This window comes from Canis lupus, chromosome 34 (assembly GCF_003254725.2).
Source record: "Canis lupus dingo isolate Sandy chromosome 34, ASM325472v2, whole genome shotgun sequence".
Classification (NCBI taxonomy): Eukaryota; Metazoa; Chordata; class Mammalia; order Carnivora; family Canidae; genus Canis; species Canis lupus.
In genome coordinates, this window is record NC_064276.1 from 20807392 (window position 1) to 20829532 (window position 22141).

At 41.2% G+C, this 22141-nt stretch overlaps 1 protein-coding gene across 15 annotated transcripts in view; it reads left to right on the forward strand.

The window, feature by feature from the left end:
- Nucleotides 1-22141, forward strand: part of LOC112645817 (LIM domain containing preferred translocation partner in lipoma) — a 670895-nt gene that overhangs the window by 307180 nt on the left and 341574 nt on the right. For 12 of the 15 annotated variants that reach the window (XM_035710426.2, XM_049105701.1, XM_049105702.1 and 9 more), the window contains one exon: nt 21729-21854. In XM_035710426.2, coding sequence (XP_035566319.1) covers nt 21729-21854 — 126 coding nt within the window. The remainder of the gene's footprint in view (nt 1-21728; nt 21855-22141) is intronic. The other 3 variants (XM_049105703.1, XM_049105698.1, XM_025425338.3) reach the window with 1 other exon arrangement.

A 22141-nucleotide genomic window follows, 5' to 3' on the forward strand; every position in this document is an offset into this window, starting at 1 on the left:
CAGATTCATTAAATGAGAGTCTCTCGTAGCCTTCCCTCCTTGCCTGCCATGTTTCTCTCTGTAAACTGGCACATAAGCCACAGTCTTAGCATCAACTAAAGTCATTTCAACTCTACTGAAGTGGCCCTTTGTACACATTTGCCACCTCCTCTGATCCTCCAATGATCACTCTTTTTCTGACGTCTTCCCCACCTCTTTCAGGCGGGTAACACTTGACATGAACCTCCTCACTTCCTCCCCCAGTTTTCACTAAACAGAAGTCCCTGAGTTCCCCTGCTGTATCTGCAACGATTCCTTTTCTCTTCTCTGTACCAGATCCCTCTTCTTTTTTCACCTCCCCCTAAGTTTTGATGCCCACTCAGGGTTCTCTCTTTTGACCTTCTGTCTTCTCTCAGTAGAAGTCATAACTCTAATAGAGTCACCTTTGATCTCTATTTAATGACTTGTACCAGTTATGAATTTTTTCCTTAGACAGCTATTACACCATTAATCAGTGAGTTTTTCCACAGGAAAACCTTCTGTCTCTTCACATTTGGTATGTCCCAGAGCTACTCGTTGCCTTACTCCAAGGCTTCCACTCTGTTAGAAGTACCATCATATTTTCTATTCTTCCAAATTCTAAACTTCAGTCATTGCTAGTATGTCTTAATTTTTTTTAATATACTTGTTACCAACATCTCATATTTTGGTTCAAAAAGGACTCTCAGTTTTACTCTCATGTCTTCATTTTCCTATTCATTGTCCTAACATCTTCCCTCTCCAAAACACACTAGGCTCATTGCTTTGATTCTTTTTTTTTCTTAATTTTTACTTTTTAGGTTATTGTCATTTTTCATTCCAGTTGCATATCCCTAGCCAATTAGTCTTCAAAAAATGTTATTTTCTTCCTTTGGTTTGTTATTGTCTACCACATTAAATTTCTTTCCTTAGTTGATTTGCAGAATATTCCATGTTCTTCCTCACCCTTTACAGCACACCTCATCTCCCACTGTGCTCTTTCCAAGTCTTTGCTCTTGTGAGACTGATGTCCTCATTGTCAGCTTCCCATGCTGAGTTAACTTTCTTTGTATCTTTCTTGCTGCCTGAAATACCATCATCTCTCAACTGATCAGAAATCTTTCCCATTTTGAACAGCCACATTCAAATCTGAGTTTCTTCCTCGTAACTTCTGATAACCACCAGCTCACCCCAGTCCCTTCCTTCTGTTTTCTCTGACTCTGTTGACTGGACAATGTGGTCCTGTGACATGACCCCAGGGTTTAGTGCCAGGAAGCTCTGCTCTGTTGCTTACCAGTTGCATTATCCATCTTCGCATGCAAAAGGGGAATAATGACACACTTTTACAAAGCTATTTTGAGGATTAATTAAGATAAGGAGTCTAGAGTATCTAGTAGTATCTAGTTCATAATCATGGCTACAATGAATCAGTCAGTGGTGTTTCATTTTTCTGACATTTAATATATCTCTCTTTGTGGACTGATGTAATACCATATACATTAATGTTACCTCCAAACTGTGTTTTACCAAGCCAGAATCAAAATATAACATGGAAGAGACCTGTAGAAATTATTTAACATCACAAATCCTAGAGACTCAGATTTGAAAGGGTCCTAATCCAACCCATCTTTCTTGTGTTGAGGAAATGAGGGGAGTACTAGATTTTTTTTTTTTTTTAAGTGAACCACCCAAGTGACACAGTTAGTATGAGATCTGGCCCCAACCCCAGATGCAGTGTTCTAGACTCAAAGTCCTAAACACATTCTATTATACTCTTGTTCATTCCCCTTTTAGAAATGGCCTGAAAGCTGGGTCACAGTTCATATTCCTGTATCACCCATGGTGCTTATCTCATTGAGAAATATCTGGTTGATATGTGTGGATTGAATGATTCATTCATTCATTTCTTTGTCTTGGCAATTGGCATTTTCTGGAAACATCTATGGAATATGCACTATACATAGGCCTATCACTCTTTTGATGCTTTTGATGCTGTTGTAAACAAACAAAACTGTTTGACATGTACCACTTCTGTGTACTGGCTCAGGGTGGTGGGGAAAGGAAGTGGGAGAGGAAGTTATATACATCTTGAGCAAATCAAGCTTTTCTATTTTTAGTCCTTGCTACTGTTTGGAAAGTACAGCCCCTGTTCATGGCAGTCTGGCATGCATTTCCTCAGTGCCATTTCAAAAAGGGGAAAAATAAATATGGGAATTTTTTGTAGTGAAAATAGTTACTCAGTGAAATCACAGAAGTTCCTTCTTTTTCTCTTGATGAAACCTCAAACCCACTAGGCACAGATTCCTCAACCTCAACTATGCATGTCAAAGGCTCATGCAGAGTAGGAGACTGGAGTCAGCAAAACCTAGGTCAGCAAGATGTGTTGTGGTGCCCTGGAGAGTCCAGCAGAGAAGGAGGGGGAGGGGATGGTGACAGGCCTTCTTGATCAGTGGCTGGTACGGCTGGCTTCCAAATGTCCTCTGGAGAAAGTTGAACCCTGAACTACATAGACATAGCTATTCCTTCTGCCTGAGTGTTTCTCACTGTCTCTCTCTCTGCTCTTTCTTTGGTACAAATTCCCTGAGGGGCTTGCTGCCACTCCCCTAGTTCAAATAGATGGATTACTTCTCTTCAGTAGTTTGTTTATTTTTAGATTTTATTTATTTATTCATGAGAGACACACAGAGAGAGGCAGAGACACAGGAAGAGAGAGAAGCAGACTCCCTGCAGAGAGCCTGATGTAGGACTCAATCCCAGGACCCCAGGATCATGGCCTGAACCAAAGGCAGATGCTCAACCACTGAGCCACCAGGCATCCCTCTTCAGTAGTTTAGATGACAGCTTTGGGGATTTTCCCAATCCCGAGGGTAGTTATCCAGGGAACGATAACCTTTAGAAGGAGAGTGACATTCCTTGATGATCCCTAATCAGACGGATTTCTACAATATAGCAGGACTCTACTTGGGGGAAGTGGGAATGGTAGTCACCTGCAGGAGGCTAATGAAGCAGATGAGGGCCTGAATCACTGGGGCAGTGGTCACCACCCTGGCAAAGGAGACCTGGAGTTTAGAGCCATTTGGAGAGAGAAGGTATGGGAAACAGAGCATTCCCAGATGTTTGTAGCATCCTGCCTTTCTTCAGGGAACAATGATTTGCCTCTGGTCCTAGAGTTTGCCAGATAAGGAGGATCCCCTGAAAAATTGTCTGAGACAAGTGTGATGTGAACTTTACTAGAGGAAATGCAGATGCCACTGAGCAAAGATTGCCCTCATTAATGAGAGGGTCTATGCGATCTCTAGACATAAACAGCTTTGCCTAGATCAAATTGTGGCAGCAGGGTGAGAAGAATACAGTGCTGTAATTAATGCTAATTGTGGATATTGCTGTATTGTTGTCATTGTTTTTTAATTGAATATGTATTAAGCTCCAACAGGGTGCTATGAATAATGCCAACTTATTGTTGATTTATCAGAACACTCTATAAACACCAATAAATGGGAACTCATAGCACCCCTTCGAGGTGGTAAGTGCTGTTGCCATTTCTACAAATGAAGAGAAGTGAAGGAGATTGTGTTTGCTCGGTTGGCACTGTGGGTGAGAACAGAGTGCTGTCGGATGGGAGACAAGCATTTTCCCTGTCCCCGGGAACTGGGTTAGAATACATTAGTAAAGAATTCTCCTTCAATGCGTTCAGAGTTGTGGGATTTTAATTAAATTGTTCCAGTTATTGTTAGCACTGCATTAGCACCAGGCAACCAAATTCAAGGCCAGCAGATTTCAAATTTAATGTGAAAAAGAATGGGGGGGGGGGGCGGCGAGGGAATGAAAGGCTTGTCAAATGCACACTGCTAGGCCCTGCTCCCCAAGGTTCTGATTTGGTAAATGTGGGGAAGGGACTAAGAATTTTTCCTTTGAATGAGTGTCTGAAATGTCCTTGTCCTTAGAAGAGGCTCAGCTTCCCTTCACAATCCGAATCCTAGCCATCTTCAGCCACCAAAATCTAGCCACACTCTGAGACCACAGCATTTCGTTTATTATTTGTAGGCTCTCCTAGAACTCACCTAATATAATTCTGTAAGCTTCTCACTTACAGGACACACAGCCAGCTGGTGTCTATAGAAAACCTACAGTGCATTTGCCATTCTGCTGGACATGCCATTCCCAGACTTCATCCCACTGGGTTTTCAGAATGTTCCCTATGGGGTTTGTATTATTTAATTGCCCTATTTTTGTAAGAGGGCATAAAACTTGAGAAGGGACGTGACTTGGTCAAAGACATCTCACCACTTTCAGTCCTTTTGATTTAAATCCAGGTAAGGATCTGGGTTCTGCCCAAGTTCTACTTTGAACTCCAGATGGGAACAGAACCCCTAGAATTGGTTAAAGTGGAATATGTCGTAAAGAAAAAAGTTCACACCAGAATAGTGGGGGTCAGGGAGGAAAGGTAGGAATGGCCAATTCTGATTTTCCTTATTCCTTGTTTACTTGTCCTCGTTCTTTCTTTCTTTTTTTTTTTTTTAAAGACTTTATTTATTTATTTATTCATGAGAGACACAGAGAGAGAGAGGCAGAGACATAGGCAGAGGGAGAAGCAGGCTCCCTGTGTGGAGCCCTGTGTGGGACTCCATCCCAGGACCCCGGGATCATGCCCGGAACTGAAGGCAGCTGCTCAGCTGCTGAGTCACCCAGGCACCCCTGTCCTGGTTCTTTAGAGTGGGTACGGCACTATTGCTAAGTAAATGCTGTCGGTTTGGTTATTGCTTGATTCTTCTGTGAAAAAGGAAACATTTCTTGGGAAAGCCTGAGGCAAGGCATGAGCAGAATTCCAAAGTCAAAAAAGTCTTTTATTATTATTTTTGTATATATATTTTTTATTGGAGTTCGATTTGCCAACATATAGCATAACACCCCGTGCTCATCCCCTCAAGTGCCCCCCTCAGTGCCCATCACTCAGTTTTAAAGTAGAGATGAGAATGGTGAAGCTTGGGACAGCATGGTCCCTTACTGCATGCCCCTCCTGCTTTCTGTTTAGGGAAGTCCTCCTTTGCATAGATCGCTGTTAACTTGTATTTCCGAGGGTGGACACATAACTGCGTGCCAGCTTGTGGATTCACACTCATTCCCAATTAAGGTGAAATCAACAGCTTCCTGATATAGTCCCATACTTACTTTTTATCAATGGCAAACTTTTTTTTTTTTTTTTTTTTATAAAAATAGGAATTCCTGCTAGGAGCGTCGTTAATGTAAGTTGTCTGTGCACCGCCTAAAATATATGTGATTCATACCATGTGTTTGTTCCCACATCAACACTGCGTCCCTAGATACAACCACCCCTGCCCGCCTTCTCCTTCATCACAGGGATGTGCTTACCCTTTGTAGGTCTATGCTCTGGATGTGGGCCAAGCGCCCGCCTTGCAGAGCTTGCACACCTGCACTTTCTGACCACAGCCAATCGTTTGAGCCTGATCTTCCTTTATTTTTACCTAAAAGAACATTTGTATTTGCCAAATGCTAGTACAGGCTCAGTGCTCCTCTGATGTCTTTATGCTCCTGTGGTAAATATCTTGAAATATCTTTTCTCCATTCCAGATCTTCTCAGTTCTCTCTGAGTCCATGCAGCCTTTTCTGATTTCTCTGTTTTTGTGTTCTAGCATTTGGGTTTCATATACTTTAATACTTACCTGCCTGTATTCAGCTCCATGATTCAATTATTTGTGGATAAGCAAACCTTTCTAATGCAACTGTAAGCACTTGGAGGGCAGAGAACCATTCATTTCCTTTTTTGTTTAAATTTTTGTCCTTCATATCAATGGGGCAATATCAATATTTCTGGAAAAATGAATGAAAACTGTACTATATGGGGAAGTGGAAGATGAAAAAGATGATTGGAGTTTGGTTTGTTAACTGTAGTACAGCCATGACCTAATATATAGTAACCTGATAGGATAATCACAATTTGATGCTTGAAGGGAAGACCTGCCTCTTTTGCATCGCTGGCTTGGTGTTATGGAAAGTGCCAGAGCTTGCATTTTGGAGTGAAATGTTTGGGTCCCAAATTCTAATTTTTCCCATTTTCTACTGAGTGACTTGGAAAACTCTTCTGACCTGTGGTACCCTCTTTTCTAACATTTTGTTTGTTTGTTTGTTTGTTTGTTTGTTTATTTATTTATTTATTCATTCATTCATTCATTCATGAGACACACACACACACAGAAAGAGAGAGAGAAAGGCAGAGACACAGGCAGAGGGAGAAGAAGGCTCCACGTAGGGAGCCTGACATGGGACTCGATCCCAGGTCTCCAGGATCATGCCCTGGGCCAAAGGCAGGCGCTAAACCGCTGAGCCACCTGGGCTGCCTGGTACCCTCTTTTCTAAAACAGGAATTGTATCTACCAATCTCTAGGACTCCCCCTACCCCCAACCCTCATGGACAGGAAACTGCCTGAACAATGCAATGAGAAATATTCATGCAAGTGCTCCTCTAAAAGTCAGGCACTGCTCTGTTGATAATGGTAGTGCAGAAGGAGCTATGATTTCCTTTCCTCATGTTCCCAGTGGTAATGATGTTCCAGGCTGTGGCCAGAGTGAATGGAGTGGCTGCTCGCACTAGTGATGTTACTGGCTCGTAGGCCATTTTCCAGAACCATCTTTGAGCGGCACGCCTGACCAAGATAAAATGATGAACAGCATTGGGACAATGATTAGGGAGAGGGTGTGTTTTTTATTACTAGAAAATGTGATTCCTGACATTTTAGGTAATCCTCCCTCCCTGTATTTTGTCCATTTTTAGCCTCTGAGGTAAGAGATAATGTGTGTTTTGTCTTGTCCTCTCCTGACTATTTGCTAGGACATTGTCTTTTTCCTCCCTGTCTTTTTCCATTTCCTGTGATCAACTGCTGGCTTTCCAAACAATGTAACTGAAGGCAGCTTCTTTATAAAGTTGCTATCCATGACCCTACTTTTGAAATGGGTATTTCACATTGTATCTTCTTAGTAGCTGCTCTATATCTTCTGTATTTTCAACTATCAAAGTACACTTAAACTAAATGGAAACAGAGTAATTTGGTTCCAGTAAGTGGCTGTAAGGGAGAAAAAATATATCAACAACAATGAATAACTTTAAATTCCTTGTAACAGTAAGTAGGTTGCGCTTACATAACTGTGTTGGAATAATAGAACTTTTGAATCAAAAGAAACCATTCAGATCAAGTTTAGATCCATCACCTTGCTGGTGAGCAAACATAAAGTTGGAAGGAGAAGGTGATTGGCCCAGTGTCACCCAACAAAATTCTGGCAGAACCAGGACAAAATGCCTAGTTCACTATTTCTCTACTCTCCTTGCCCACATATCTGCCTCCCTGTTCACAAAAGAGAATTCTGTGGTTGTTCTGGGTGGGTAGGAAGGCTCCCTTTTCTGGGTCTGAATATTCAGTCATCTTCTGACATCAGCAGAAGTTGTAAGTTTCATAAGAGAAAAAATTAATACTGTCTTCTTTCACTTGATAGTGTTGAGTTTTTAGTGGGAGGACTGGGACCGGGGAGCATTGATGATTCAGGTCATCCTGTCCCATCCTTATCACTTGGCTGTTTGACCATTAGCAAATCACTTAAGCTCTCTGGTCCTTTGTGTCCTTTTTGGTACATGACATTGTTACAGGTGCTAGTTAAGTGTCTCCACCCATTCTGGCATCTCTCTTCTAGGAATTTCTCCAGCTCTTGTTTGCACTCATGTGAGTATTTTATTCTCAACTGGCTTTGGAATGACTCTTCTGCCTTCCTTTTGTTGATCTTGTCTCAACAGTCAACTGGAAATCCTTGGGGAGTCCTCTGCTCCTGTCTTCTGTGAAGTTTCCTCATCTGCAGGATGGGACAAGAGTGGTTTTCTGCTTAAATCATAGGCTTTTAAGAACAACAGTTGAAATAATGTATGAGTTATTGCTTTGGAGATGTCTCCTGGTATAGGATGTTCAGATTCTAGTCCTGTTTCAGCTCCTTCACTAAATTATTATCTCACACATCTAAATCACTTCTTTGGGGGTACTTTTATTATCTTTAAACAAAAATGTTGGAAAGCTCCATTAACCTCCCTTCCAGTTCTAATATTTCATAAACCTGAGTTACCCTTTTCATGCTAGTCATCTATAATCTAGCCTCTCTTTGCCCATGCCTCCTTTATGCGCAAGTCCTGATTGATGGTGCTTAGCACATAAAATCAGAACCACAGTTCTCTAAGAGAGTGTCTCACTCCTTCTCCACTTAGATGGCACGCCCATTGTGTTATAGCTCTGGCTATCTGACATGGCAGCCTTCACATGGGAACTAAATACTTTCCTTGGTTTTCAATTTTGGTAACATGTTGAAGAGTCATGAAAGGATTCGAGAATAAAGGTTGGAGGACGATGAGCTGATATATGATGTTAACATCAAATTTCTAAGTATTAACACATTTACTTTTGGTTAATTCTATTATGTGATGGAGGAATGTGAGAAAGTAGCTTCTGATATTTATCATACCTTACCTCATTGACCCCATAGTATCAAAATGCAAAAGAAGAAAACTATCTTCCATAAGGTTTTAAAGCAAAATCAATAGCAAAAATATCTGGCATGGCCTGTTTTCTACTGCATAGTTTCTTTTCTTTTTTTGTTTAAAGATTTTTTTAAATTTATTTATTCATGAGAAGGATAGCGAGAGAGACAGAGACATGGGCAGAGAGAGAAGCAGGCTCCATGCAGGGAGCCTGATCACATCCTGGGCCAAAGGCAGGTGCTCAACCACTGAGCCACCCAGAAGTTCCGACTACTGCATTTTTTTTCCTTTTCCTTTTCCTTTTTTTTTTAAATAAATATTTTTAAATAAATATTATCCATTTATTCATGAGAGACAGAGAGAGAGAGAGGCAGAGACACAGGCAGAGGGAGAAGCAGGCTCCATGCAGAGAGCCCGACATGGGACTCGATCCCGGGACTCCAGGATCACACCCTGGGCCGAATGTGGTGCTAAACTACTGAGCCACCCAGGCTGCCCCCCTGCATATTTTCTATAGTGAGGACCAACAGTATTTTTAATTCATAGGTTCAAACGATTTTTTCTTCTCCCCCTGCCACGCCTCAAATGAATGTTTCCTTAATGGAAGAATCAAACAGTTTCTTTTTTCTCTACCTTTTAAAACTTGTATTATTTTTGTAATAATTGTATTATGCAAAGTTTCCATGATCCCAGGTGACTTTATGGATACCCATATACATATTTCTTTTTTTTAAAATTTTTATTTATTTATGATAGTCACAGAGAGAGAGAGAGAGAGAGAGAGAGGCAGAGACACAGGCAGAGGGAGAAGCAGGCTCGATGCACCGGGAGCCCGACGTGGGATTCGATCCCAGGTCTCCAGGATCACGCCCTGGGCCAAAGGCAGGCGCCAAACCGCTGCGCCACCCAGGGATCCCCCATATACATATTTCAATTGGATGTGCAGGCATACCTGGTCCTTTATAGATATCGCACTCTTAAAAAAAAAATACAGGCTATAGTAACCCTGCATTGAACAAATTAATTGGTCCCATTCTCCCAACAGCATTTGGTCACTTTGTGTCTCTGTCACATTTTGGTAATTCTGCTATATTTCAGATTTTTCATGATTATTATATTTGTTAATGGTGATCCATGATCACTGATCTTTGATGTTCCTGTTGTTTAGGGTACTGTGAACCCTGCTCATATAAGATGACAAACTTAATCCATAAACGTGTGTGTTCTGAATGCTCCATCAGCTGATGTTGCCCCATCTCTCTCCCTCTCTAGTCCCTGAGACACAGTAATATTGACATGGGTCCAGTTAATAATCCTACAATGACATCTGACTGTTCAGGTGAAAGGAAATGTTGCACATCTCTCCTTTTAAATAAAAAACTACCAAGGATTAAACTTAATGTGGAAGGCGTATTGAAAGCCAAGATAGGCTGAAAGCTAGTCCTCTTGTACAGTTAGCCAGTGAATGCAATAAAGTGAAGCACAATAAAATTCTCGAGGAAAATTAGAAGTGCTACTCCAGTAAATGCATGAATGATAAGAAAGCAAAATGGGCTTATTGCTGCTGATGTGGAGAATAATACGATGGTCTGGGTAAAAGATCACACAAGCCACAGCATTCCCTTAAGCCAAAGCCTCATCCAGAGCAAGGCCTTTACTTCAGTCAGTTCTTTGAGGACTAAGAGAGATAAGGAAGCTGCACAAGAAAAGTTTGAAGGTAGCAGTGGTTGGTTCATGAGATTTGAGGAAAGGAGTCATTTCCATAATGTAAAGGTAAAGCAGAAAATGCTGATATAGAAGCCGCATCAAGTCATCCAGGAAATCCAGCTCAGATGATTCATGAAGGTGGCTACCCTAAACAGATACTCAAGGTAGACAATACAGCCTTCTTCAGGGAGAAGATGCCATCTACAGCTTTCATAGTTAGAAGTCAATTGCTGGCTTCAAAGCTTTGAAGGCTGACTCTCTTGTTAGGATCTAATGCAGCTGGTGACTTTAAACTGAAGCCAGTGCTCATTTACCATTTTGAAAATGGTAGGACCCTTAAAAATTATGCAAAATCTACTCTGTGCTCTATAAGTGGAACAACAAAGCTGGGATGACAGTACATCCATTTATGACATGGTTTACCAAATATCTTAAGCCTACCATTGACACCTAGTGCCTGGGGGTTAGGGAGTGGATTCCTTTGAAAATATGACTCTTCACTGCAATGCACCTGGTCACCCAGGAGCTCTGATGGAGATGGGCAATGAGTTTAATGCTTTCATGCCTGTTAACACAAAAACTATACTATAGCCCATGGATCAAGGATTAATTACAACTTTCCAGCCTTATTTAAGTGAATACATTTCCTAGGGCTATAGCTACCATAGACTTACCATAGACAGTAATTCCTCTGGGCAAAGTTAATTGAAAACCTTCTGGAAGGGACTCACCATTCTAGATGCCTTTAAGTACATTGGTGATTCATAGGAAGAGCTCAAACTATCAGCATTAATAGGAATTTGGAAGAAGTTGGTTCTAGCCCTCATGGATAGACTTGGAGGGGTTCGGGTCTTCAATGGAGAAAGTACCTGCAGGTGTGGAGGAAACAAACAGAGAACTAGAATTCCAAGTGGAACCTGAAGATGAGACTGAATTGCTGTGATCTCATGATAAACTTCAATGGATAAGGAGTTGCTTCTCGTGGATGAGCAAGAAAGTGGCTTCTTGAGATGGAATCTACTCTTGGTGAAGATGCTGTGAGGATTGTTGAAATGACAGCAAAGGATTTAGAATATTACATATACTTAGTTGATCAAGCAGCAGCAGGGTTTGAGAAAATTGACTCCAATTCTGAAAGAAATTCTGTGGGTAAAATGCTATTCCATGCTACAGAGAAATTGTTCACAAAGAGAAGATTCTATCAGTGCAGTGAACTTCACAGTTACCTGATTTTAAGGAACCACCTTGGCCACCCAACCTTCAGGACATTTCCACTCTGAGCAGTCAGCAGCCATTAGCATAGAGCAGGAACCTCCACTAGCAAAAAGATACTGACTTGCTGGAAGCCTAGATGATGGCTAGCATTTTTTAACAACAAAGTATTTTTTAGGTCAAGTATATACCTTTTTTTTTTTTTTTTTTTTTTTTTACATAATGCTATTGCACACTTAATAGATGAGAGTACAGTGTAAGCATGACTGTTAAATGCACTGGGAAACCAAAAAACTCACTTGACTTGCTTTATTTGATATTTGCTTTATTGTGGTGGTCTGGAACCTTTAAACTCGCCGTATCTCTGAGGTCGGCCTGTGTCTCTTTTACACACACACACACACACACACACACACGGAGTACAGAAAAGGCAGTTTGGCATATAGTGTTTGCTAAACTATGTATGTGGACTGACTGGCAGACTGTCTCCCAAGGATCCAGTTTCTTCATGTAGAGCTTGTCTGGAAAGTCTGCAGCAGTGATTTCTGAACTCTCCTTTGTAGCAGTGCTTCAGGGGACACTACTGGAGACAAAGGGAGGCCCCACTGGGTGAAACCCCAGGCTTCCTCTGCTGTACTTGAACCAGAGCAGCTCTGTTTTTATCTGTTGAAGTCATGGGGCTCTGTGTATAATCTCATTTTTAGCAGAGGATTCTTCTGCTTTAAGAAGGTGCGGCAAATGTTTTATTTTACTGTCAAATAATCTTATTGTGCTTATTATGATTTGCATTTTATTGACAGATATTTTTCCATGTTATATAGCTATTCTCATGCAAATTGATCTGTATTTTAATTGTAAAGAGCTACTTTAAGAGGATTATCAGTATTTCGATATTATTTTTACTTTATAAGATTAGAATTCAGTAGAAGTAACTCAATGAGTAGGTGAATACAGTGGAGAAAGTAAATTTTTGGGGATTTTGTTGCTTTTGCTTTCTTATCTGCATAGAACAGTGAGAGAAATGAGGCTGCTTGTGTGTACTTGGCACAGACCACTTTGCACACCCCTGCTCTTACAACCAAGTTGGCTTAAACTCCGAATAGGCCGGTCTTGGGTAGGTTTAGATCAGGTTGCAAGTGAGCAACAACGATCATGATAGACAAATTGTGAAATGCCATTAGAGATCCAATGAGTGAACCTAAAAAAAAATAAAAATAAAAAAAATTAAAAAGAACCTGAAAGACTCATGCCCCTCATTTTATAGAGGAAAAAAGTGAGTTTCAGAAAGCAAAAGTCAGTGTTTATGGTGTCACTGGTAGACCTGTCTTCCTGCTATCGTCCTTTTAGTGAACAGATCTTGTGCTGGCTTGCCTTAGTCAGGCTGACCAGGGAATGGAGACCCCACTGAGTATCTCCACGTAAAGGAGTTTATCTCAAGAATCCATGTGGATGGGATACGGCACCAGAAGGCCCAGGGCCAGAGCCATCTCTCTTTGCTTTTCAATCCTCCCCTCTCCTCCCACTCCTCCCTCTTCAATCCTCCACCTCTCCGTTATTGGCATGGTTATTCTCTACCTGCCCCTAGTAATTGACTTCTTAATTCCTCATGTGTTTTGACTATTAGTAATTAGCCACGATCATCATCTTCTTGGCTTCTCATGATCACAGTTCATCCTCATGGTGGTTTCATTACATGTGTCTACTCAAATTTATAAGGGAAGGAGGTTTGTTAGCCTCACTCATCTTTTTGTCATTGGCCAAAGGTTAGGTTCACCAGCCTGTTTGTGTACCTTTGGTCTGGTGACCCGCCTTGCTTCTCTGGGTCACTGTGTTTTGAAGTGGAATTACATGGTCCAAAGTATGGATCTTTTGGCAACAAGGGATAGTGGCAGGACTGTTTCCTTTAAAGACATGTGGGTTGGCCAATCATGATCAACCTTGGATGTTGATACAGAAGGTGAAGGAAAAGTACTGAGATATGATTTGGGTTTTATCTTGATATTTTTACTTCAAGTATGCTAGAACCATGGAAAACTCTCATTGTCTCCTATTGTTACCCTACTTTCTTTTCTGTGTATTCAATGCCATGTTCCCTGTTGCCAAGCTGTTATTCTGTTTTGAATCATAAAAATGTTGTCTCTGTTTTGAATGCAACAGAGTTTGCTCCAAAGATGGCTTTTGGTGGTGCTTTCCACCACTGTCCTTCACCTGTGGGATAGTTGAATCTTTTTAGATGCTAAAGAGACTGGAGTTTTAGACATTTGGTTTTGCATATTAGAAAAGTTGAATTGTGTTGCTGTCAGCCATTGTATAATAAGCTTCTTAGGGAAGGGGATTGTTTTTGTTTTTAAATCTCTGTCTCTTCCATATGGTTTTACAAGCTGTCTCATGGAACACAGTGTATTTGAAATTACTAGGCAGATATGAAGGTAACTTTATCCAGTAGACTATCAACTTCTTGAGGTTGGGGATCAAGCCTGCATGCTACTTAGCACAAACCGTTTCATTGAGCAGCATGGGAGGAGAGCCATTTGCACAGACCAACAGTGAGAGGTACCCTATGAATATTGCTATCATACCAGCCAGTTATCAAGCCATTAGGTTATCAGTAATGTCTTCAAGGAGGAGAGTACATTTGATAAGGTATATGGGTTTCAGAAAGGTAAGCCCTTCAACTAAATGAGTGGGAAGGAAAGTACACAGACATGAATTAAAGCATTTTTTTCCCTCTTCCAGCAGTTTGAGTCTCTTCAATAAAGTGACATGTCTATTAGATAAAATAGGTCATATTTTCTGTAATTTTCACTACTGTATCCTGTCGACTCAACATTATCAGAATCAGTGTGATAAGGGGAATTGTTTTATTATTATAGCTTGGAAGGTGATATTAAGAAGCAATGTTACTGTTTCCATTTTACTTTTATCCAGGACTTTCTTAACCATTATTTGCATTGTCTATTGGCATTTTCAAGGCACACATAGACAGACAAATAGACAGACCCACATTCACACTTATCCTTTTAAGTAAGTGTTCATTGGGTTAGAAATCTACTTAGAGCAGTGGTTCTCAATGTGTTCTCCTCAGACCTGCACTGTTGGCATCCCTTCAGAACTTGCTAGAAATCTAAATTCTTGGGCCTCACCAAAGATACACAGAAACCGAAACTCTGGGGGTTGGGTCCAGGAATCTGTGTTTTAACAAGCTCTTCAAGTAGTTCTCTAACAGACTAAAGTTTGAGAACTCCTAATCTAGAATTGGGTTCTTCGTGGTTAATTCCTAGCACCAATAGGTGTTAAGAAGCCCAGGAGCCTCATCTAACTGAAGCTCCAGCAACTGAGTTTACTTTGAATCAAAATACTTCTAAAACTTACATCCTCACTGTAACTGTGTCAGCCAAAACATTTATTTTGAGACTGTGGTCAAGGTAATAGTTGAGTAGCTAATGTTTATTGAATACTTAAGCTGTGAGCAGTACTTGGCAAATATGAACTTGTTTAATCCTAACAGCAGCATGAGGAACTGAGGACCAAAGAGCTTAGGTAGATTGCTTAATGTCACCAAACTGGCAGGTGGCAGGTACAGGTGTCTAACCCCCACAAGGCTGACTCCAGAGGCTCTGCCATTACTTTTTGTGGTAGGGGAAATTTAATAAAAATGATCATGAAGAAATTCATGGATTATAATCTTGGATTCATTAAAGATAGAAAGATGTTCATAGTTTTGTTCTTTATAGACAGTACAGCTTTTTTGTGTTCCTTTTGTTATCACCAGCTATGTTCATTTTTTCATTAATGCTGGAAATAAGGAAATAATGAACTTTGCTGACCATAAAGGAAAATAAAAATGAAGTGAAATCCATGCTCTATTATTTATATTTAATTCCATTGAAAGGAAAATCAAAATTGCGTGTGAAAGAATGCACTGTTTTGTATTCCTAGCCTTATAGGGCTCCCTGAGATGAGATAGTTTTATATTTCTAAGCTATCTGGGAAATGGTTTTTTTTTTTTGTTTTGTTTTGTTTGTTTTGTTTGTTTTTTTTTTCTAGTGAATCACAGAAGGCAGCCCAAGCTTGGGTCCTGTTGAGATTACACACAGGGCCTTGGTGTTACACACAGGGCCTGCTCAAGTTCCCTGAGCTTTGGGAAGTATGGTTCAAATATCATAGATTTAGTACATCTAACATCAGCTTTTCTCTCTGATGATTTGATTTCGTTTTCAGGTGTGCTTTTGAGCAGTCACATAAAAATCTTGACTCTCCAAATCCCCCGTCTGGTGTTGTGTAATTGTGATTGCTTGGCTGCCTTAGAGATTCTGGACATTGCTGAGGATGAGGTCAGGCCTGTGCATAGTTTGAGTGTGAAACTGGGCATTGGCTCTAATTCTAGGAAGTAAACTTCCTAGGGCAGACAATGGTTCTTAATTAACTAGACCATTCCCCTTTTGATCCTTTTGTTAAGTTTCTCTTAACAGCCTGAATATGAACTCTCTTTTTAATAATGTTGATTTGATCAGGCGGTTCCTGATGTTTTTTCATAGCAGAAGACATTGCAGTTTGTTCTGCTCCCCTACCTCAAAACGGAAATGAATACTTATACTTAACAAGTAACTTGTTAAAATGCTAAGCAGAATGCACTTATTTCCATTCATTAATAATGAACACTGTCCTCATTTTGCAGCCACCAATGCAATCATCAATTCAGGCGAGGACCATCTCTGGATGCTAAGGCCTTTGGGGGAAAGGTTCTTGATGAGCAGAATAACACCACAGTTTTAAAGTGTCACCTCACAGATAATTTATTGATTTAAAAGGGAAGAGAGCAACCTTTACAATGAAGAAATCTGGTGGACACCACATTAATCAAGTCATCAAATTTGATACCAATAAACCGAACCAAACTGCCTTCCTGAGCTTTTTGATGTGATGCAGTGGGAAAGACACAGCATCGTGCACATAATATTCTTGCCCAACTTGTTTTTATCCAAGTCTAATCATCAGACAAAGCAAGATTGTTGAACTTTTTATAAGACACCTGGCCTGAATTCTTCAAGTCAGTTTCATGAAATACAAAAATAGGTGGCGGGCAGGGTGGGGAAAGCCTAAAAGACCTGTCTTCTCAATGTGTGATCTTTGATTGGATTCCAGATAGAAAATAACAACAATAAATAAAAGGACATTCCTGTGATTGCTGGTGAATGTGCGCATGCGTGCACAATAGCAAGTTCCACACCCTGGGGCACCTGAGTGGCTCAGTTGGTTGAGCATCTGACTCTTGATCTTAGCTCAGGTCTTGACCTCAGAGTTGCTAGGTTCAAGCCCTGTGTTGGACTCAGTGTGATGCCTGCTTTAAAAAAAAAAAAAAAAAAAAAAAAAAAGTTCCACACCAGTGTTACAGTTCCTGGCGTGATCATGGTATAAGTTCTTAGGAGATGTGAGCTGAAGTATATAGAAGGGAAGTTTCTGCAACTTCTTTCAAATGGTTTAACTATGAGAACAAATGGAATAAATAAATGTATTTGTTACGAGAGAGTGTGTGAGAGCAAGTAAGTATGGCAAAGTACTGGCTACTGATCAATCTAGGGGAAAGATGTGTGGGTGGAGTTAATTTTACTACCAATTCAACTTTCCTGTGAGTTTAATTTTTTTAATACAGACATTTGGATATAGAGAATGAATAAATACAAGTGAATACCCTTTCCTAACTCAATACTGTTTATGACTCCTTGTCTATCACCTATAGTTAGTGGATAAGTGGTTTATGGACCAAAACCCATTTAAAGTTGGACTCTTGGAAATAGCCTTCCTTACATGCTATACACTTTGGCTCTGGACTCTGCTTTATATGTGTGGGGTTTTGTTGTTGTTGTTTTGTTTGTTTGTTTTTATTCATTGGAGAGAGAGACAGAGGTTCCCCAGGAGCCTTGATCCCAGGACCCCGGGATCATGACTTGAGCCAAAGGGAGATGCTTTGCCACTTAGCCACCCAGGTACTCCTGGAGTCTGCTTTAAAATCTGTTCTTACATATTTGCAGTGGGGAAGCCATCACCCTATAATTCTGCTAGTGGCGCTAAGAAGTATGATTTTCCAAGTTATAATAAGCACCAATTGTGGTTTGGTGAGCTTTTGTCACATGCATTTTTATTGAATGAATGGAAATAAACATAGAAAATAGTATCTTATAGATGGCTTACTCACGGGGGTTTTATAGCTCTTAGTGAAAGGACACAGTCACTGACACCATTGGTATCCAGCCTCTCTTCTCACCGGCACATACCAGCTACGGCCCCATTGACCACCTCTGCTTGGGCGTGACCTAGCAGCACCTTGCCTCCACTGCAGTACTTGTTTCTCACTTTCTGTCCTGAAGATTTTCGGCCACCATCCTATGTCTTGAGATGAGTACGGTGCAGTTTATAACCCACAGGCCTTAGGTGGGGAGACCCAAGGCATGCTTCACGGGGCTCCTCAGAACCCCTCACCCCACCCCCACCCCAGGAGCGGGGAGTCCTAGTCGCGCACCACACTGGCCAGCTCAGGAACACATCTTTGATTTGACCTTCCCTCCTCCTCTGCTTAAATCTTCCAGCCCCCAGTCCTGTTTTCTGAGAGTCATTCCCCAAATAATTGACACCCCCGATTTTGTCTCAGGCCTCATTTTCTGGCAGAAACTGGGCTAAGACATGGGAATCTCTCTAGTTGTGATGGAAAAGCATGAGAATTGTTAGTATTACAGTGACCGCTTTACAGGAGGTCGTGTAGAATCTAGAAAAAGCATTTTAAGCAAAGTGCCAGGAGAATCTCACTCAGTGTTACTGTTCCCTGCATAGGTGATGGTAAGGCTGCAGTGATAGGAAGTTAGGAAGATATGTTGCTCAGTGAGTACCATTCTGTGAGTTGGTTATAAGTCGAGTATAAAGCGTTGAGTGTAGCCAGATGGTGCCTGCATCTCTAGGTTCTCCCTACAGGAGAGGACCAAGAGGAGCCCTGGGGTTAGATGTGTCAGGACTTCCATGATCTGAACTGAGGCATAAAATAGAGATGCAGCAGTGAGGAAGAGACCTGTTCTCATCTGTAATGGGGGCTGAAATATGGCAGCAGAGGTCAGTCAGGGCAGCAAGGTGCTGGGGGTACTGATGCATAATCCTCCAGCATTGGGCTGGAAACTAAAGATGGGGAGTAGTCCCAACTTGGAGGGAAGAGAGGAGGAGGCCGGATACCAACCGAAGCCTTACATGTAGGCTGGTTAAGCACTGTAATTACTTGTTTTATTGTATAGTTCAGGATAATTCTGTGACTTTTGAGTCTCTGTGGTTAGATATCCCAGTACCTAGAGCATGGGCAGTTGATGTACTTTCTACTCCAGTATAGATGTTGAAGACCTGATTAAATTCTATCTCTTTACTGATACCCCAAGGGGACACTTAATGAATGATGCTCCCTTTAAGAAGAAGAATAATTAACAATAGCTATATTATTCATATCAATTTATAGTTACTGGTTACTATAATTAATGCTATTTAAGAAAATGATCATAATTATGGCACTTTACAATTTACACAGTATTTTCCCATCCATTTCCTTATCTGAATCTCATAACATCCCTCTGGCTTAGGTAGGGCAGGTGAGGGGGAGGACACTATGGCCCAGAGAGGAATTTTTTTTTTAAGATTTTTTATTTATTAAATGAGACACACAAACACACACACACAGAGAGAGAGAGAGAGAGAGAGAGAGGCAGAGACACAGGCAGAGGGAGAAGCGGGCTCCATGCTGGGAGCCCGACGTGGGACTCGATCCAGGGTCCCCAGGATCACACCCCTGGCTGCAAGCAGTGCTAAACCACTGCACCACTGGGGCTGCCCCCCAGAGAGGATTTTAACCAATCCCCCACTCTTACCAATATATTATGCTGTCTGCAACAATATGGAAATACATGTAGGAGAATTATATTCATGTAGTTCTCAGATGCCTTCCCAAACACCAATGTCCCATCTTTCCATGTTGTACCGGGATCCATCCCCCAGAATGTTCACATGAATGTTAAACGTTAAAAGGATTTTATTCTTTATAATGCCACCATATTTTATAGTTATTACTGCTCCAGGCAATAAAGATGAGATCACCTCTGGTAGAGGGATTAGCACTCTGAAAACATATCTTCCTAGGATAGAGACTATGGGCTGTGTAGAACTCAACCGCATTGGAAATTCAGACTCTGAGAAAATACAGCCCACCGGCTATTATATTGCTTTCTGTTTTTGGCTATGGCAAGAGAGCAGAGGAGAATCTCTCAGTTTTCTCAAAGGCAACCTACAAATCTGGGCCATACAGCATGGACTTTATAGGCACATGCAGGTGTGCACAGACATGCACCCTGGGACAGTGAGTCCCTTTCTTGAACCTATTCTATTTTCTAGGTACTGGAACATCCAGTGCTCCTGTTGTATCTCTAGATGTGTTCACCCGAAAGATGCGGATATAAAAAAGGTTGCTGGCTGGACCTATGGGCGAGTCTGTCTTACTCATTCATTTACTTAAAGAATTTATTGAACACTTCCATGGATCAGGGACTGAGCAAGACTTTGGGTAAATAGCAAGGAGCAAAATAGACAAAGTCCTGTCATCGTGAAGCACTTGTTTTCCTGGGTAGACAGACAATAGACAGCCAAATGCATATAAAAGGTAAGGTTAGACAATGATAGAGATGAGAAAATACACAAAACGATGTGAAGGGTCAGAGTGCCATACAAGGGTCATGGAAATACATTCAGAATCAGAAAATGACAAGGAGGCTGCTTTAGATAGGATGGGATCAATGATACTCATATTCAAACAGGGTTCACAAGTAAGCATGCCACTGCCTCTGGGCAGACAATGGTCTGGGTCTGGCTCTATGGGGCTGGGCCATGACTTCATAGATGCTGATGTTATCATTGTGCCTGGGACAGGTCAGGTCCAGACGGATGAACTCAACATAGACTAAATTCACAAGAGACTGAGAGACACACCGGATCCTATTAGATCTGTTTTCTGCAGAGACTTAAATTTAAGTTCCAGGACTCAGGAATGGTGGGTTGGTGAGCAAGCTACCTAGAGGAAAAAGAACTAGTGGTATTAATAGGCAATACTGTTATACTATCCTTACCCGATGAATCATACTCACTAACCAGATACATTTACTTCGAGAATTAGAAGATTTTATGCTAGCTTGTCAAGGGACCCTGTTTTTGTCGTTGCTGAGGATATTCTGGTTTCTTGGCTAATGCTTTTTCTAAACACCTTCACACACTATCCTGATATTTAATGGCCTTAGACAGTTCAACAGAGTTGATTAGATTATATTAGTTTCCCTTTCATTTTGATTGGGTCTCGCTATAGATAGATACACTTTGATTTCTTGTTGGAATCATAAGAGACACTCTCAATACAGTCCACGATCAGTATTACTTTGTCACCTTAAAAGACTATTTTAACTCACCCTGCTTCCAAATCTTAGGACCATCTCACTTTTTGTGTTCTGGCCTTAAGCTCTAGGCAAACTGTTTGCTTGTTTTCCCCAAGCCTGCTCACGATTCCTGGGAATGCCCTTGTGACAGTGTCTTGCCCTTTACTCACCCTCTCTGCTTCCGAGTATAGGTGGAAGTTGGTGCTTGTGATAACATGGGGTATTGGCATATGCATGTGAAATCTGGAGATCTCTAGCTTCATAATCAGTGACCACAGCCACAGGCTTTCTCTGCAGCTCCTTGGCCAGAACTCTGAGCAGATGCATTCTGGTGCACTTTGAAGGTGTATTGCTTGGGATGCAGTGCGTCTCTCTCACAGACACATCTAATACCCACACTTAACCTGCTGCTTCCTCTTCCTAGACCATCAATCTCCTGCCCATGCCCCTTCCAGCTCCAACTCAAATGCTGTCATTCTGTGTGATGGTTTCTGCACGCAAAGCCCTTGTAATATCTCCCCAGTTGGATCTGCTCCTTAAGCACAGGGGTGGAAACATTTATTTCCTTTTACTTTGTATACTCATAAAAAAAAAAAAAAAAAACAGCCTCTAATGTGTGTGATTTTAGGCAAATCACTTCATATCTTTCAGTTTTCTTATTTGTCAAAACAGGATTATTCTACTCCAGATTTTGTAAAAGCTAAAATAAACGAAGTGCAGAAAAGCTTGGACAAAGCCACACTGTCACTTGAGAGATTTGCACGCAGACTGGTATCACTAGAAACTGGAGATTTTTTTTTTTTCTTTTTGGAATAACATGTCTCCATTGCTCCTAGCAGGGAAACCCTGGAGGCAAGACCCTCGAAGAGAGACGTTCTAGCCTGGATGCTGAGATAGACTCACTGACCAGCATCTTAGCAGACCTTGAGTGCAGCTCCCCCTACAAGCCTCGGCCCCCACAGGTAAGAGCCTCCTGTAAATGTCCCCACACTGCTAGGCACAGGGCCTCCACGGTGACCTGAGACAACAGGCTAAGTCTGGTTACCCTTCTGTTCTTTTTGATCTTCTCAGACTCAATGTTATACGTTCTTCTTCTTCTTCTTTTTTTTTTTTTAATATCAATGTATGTTAGTTGCCAGAAACGTGTTCAATTGAATTTACTAGTGTTTTTTTTTTTTTCAAAGAACCCAAGAATGTTATATAAAAATGTTGTGAAAATTAAACCTTTTCTTATTTTATTGCCCTGTAC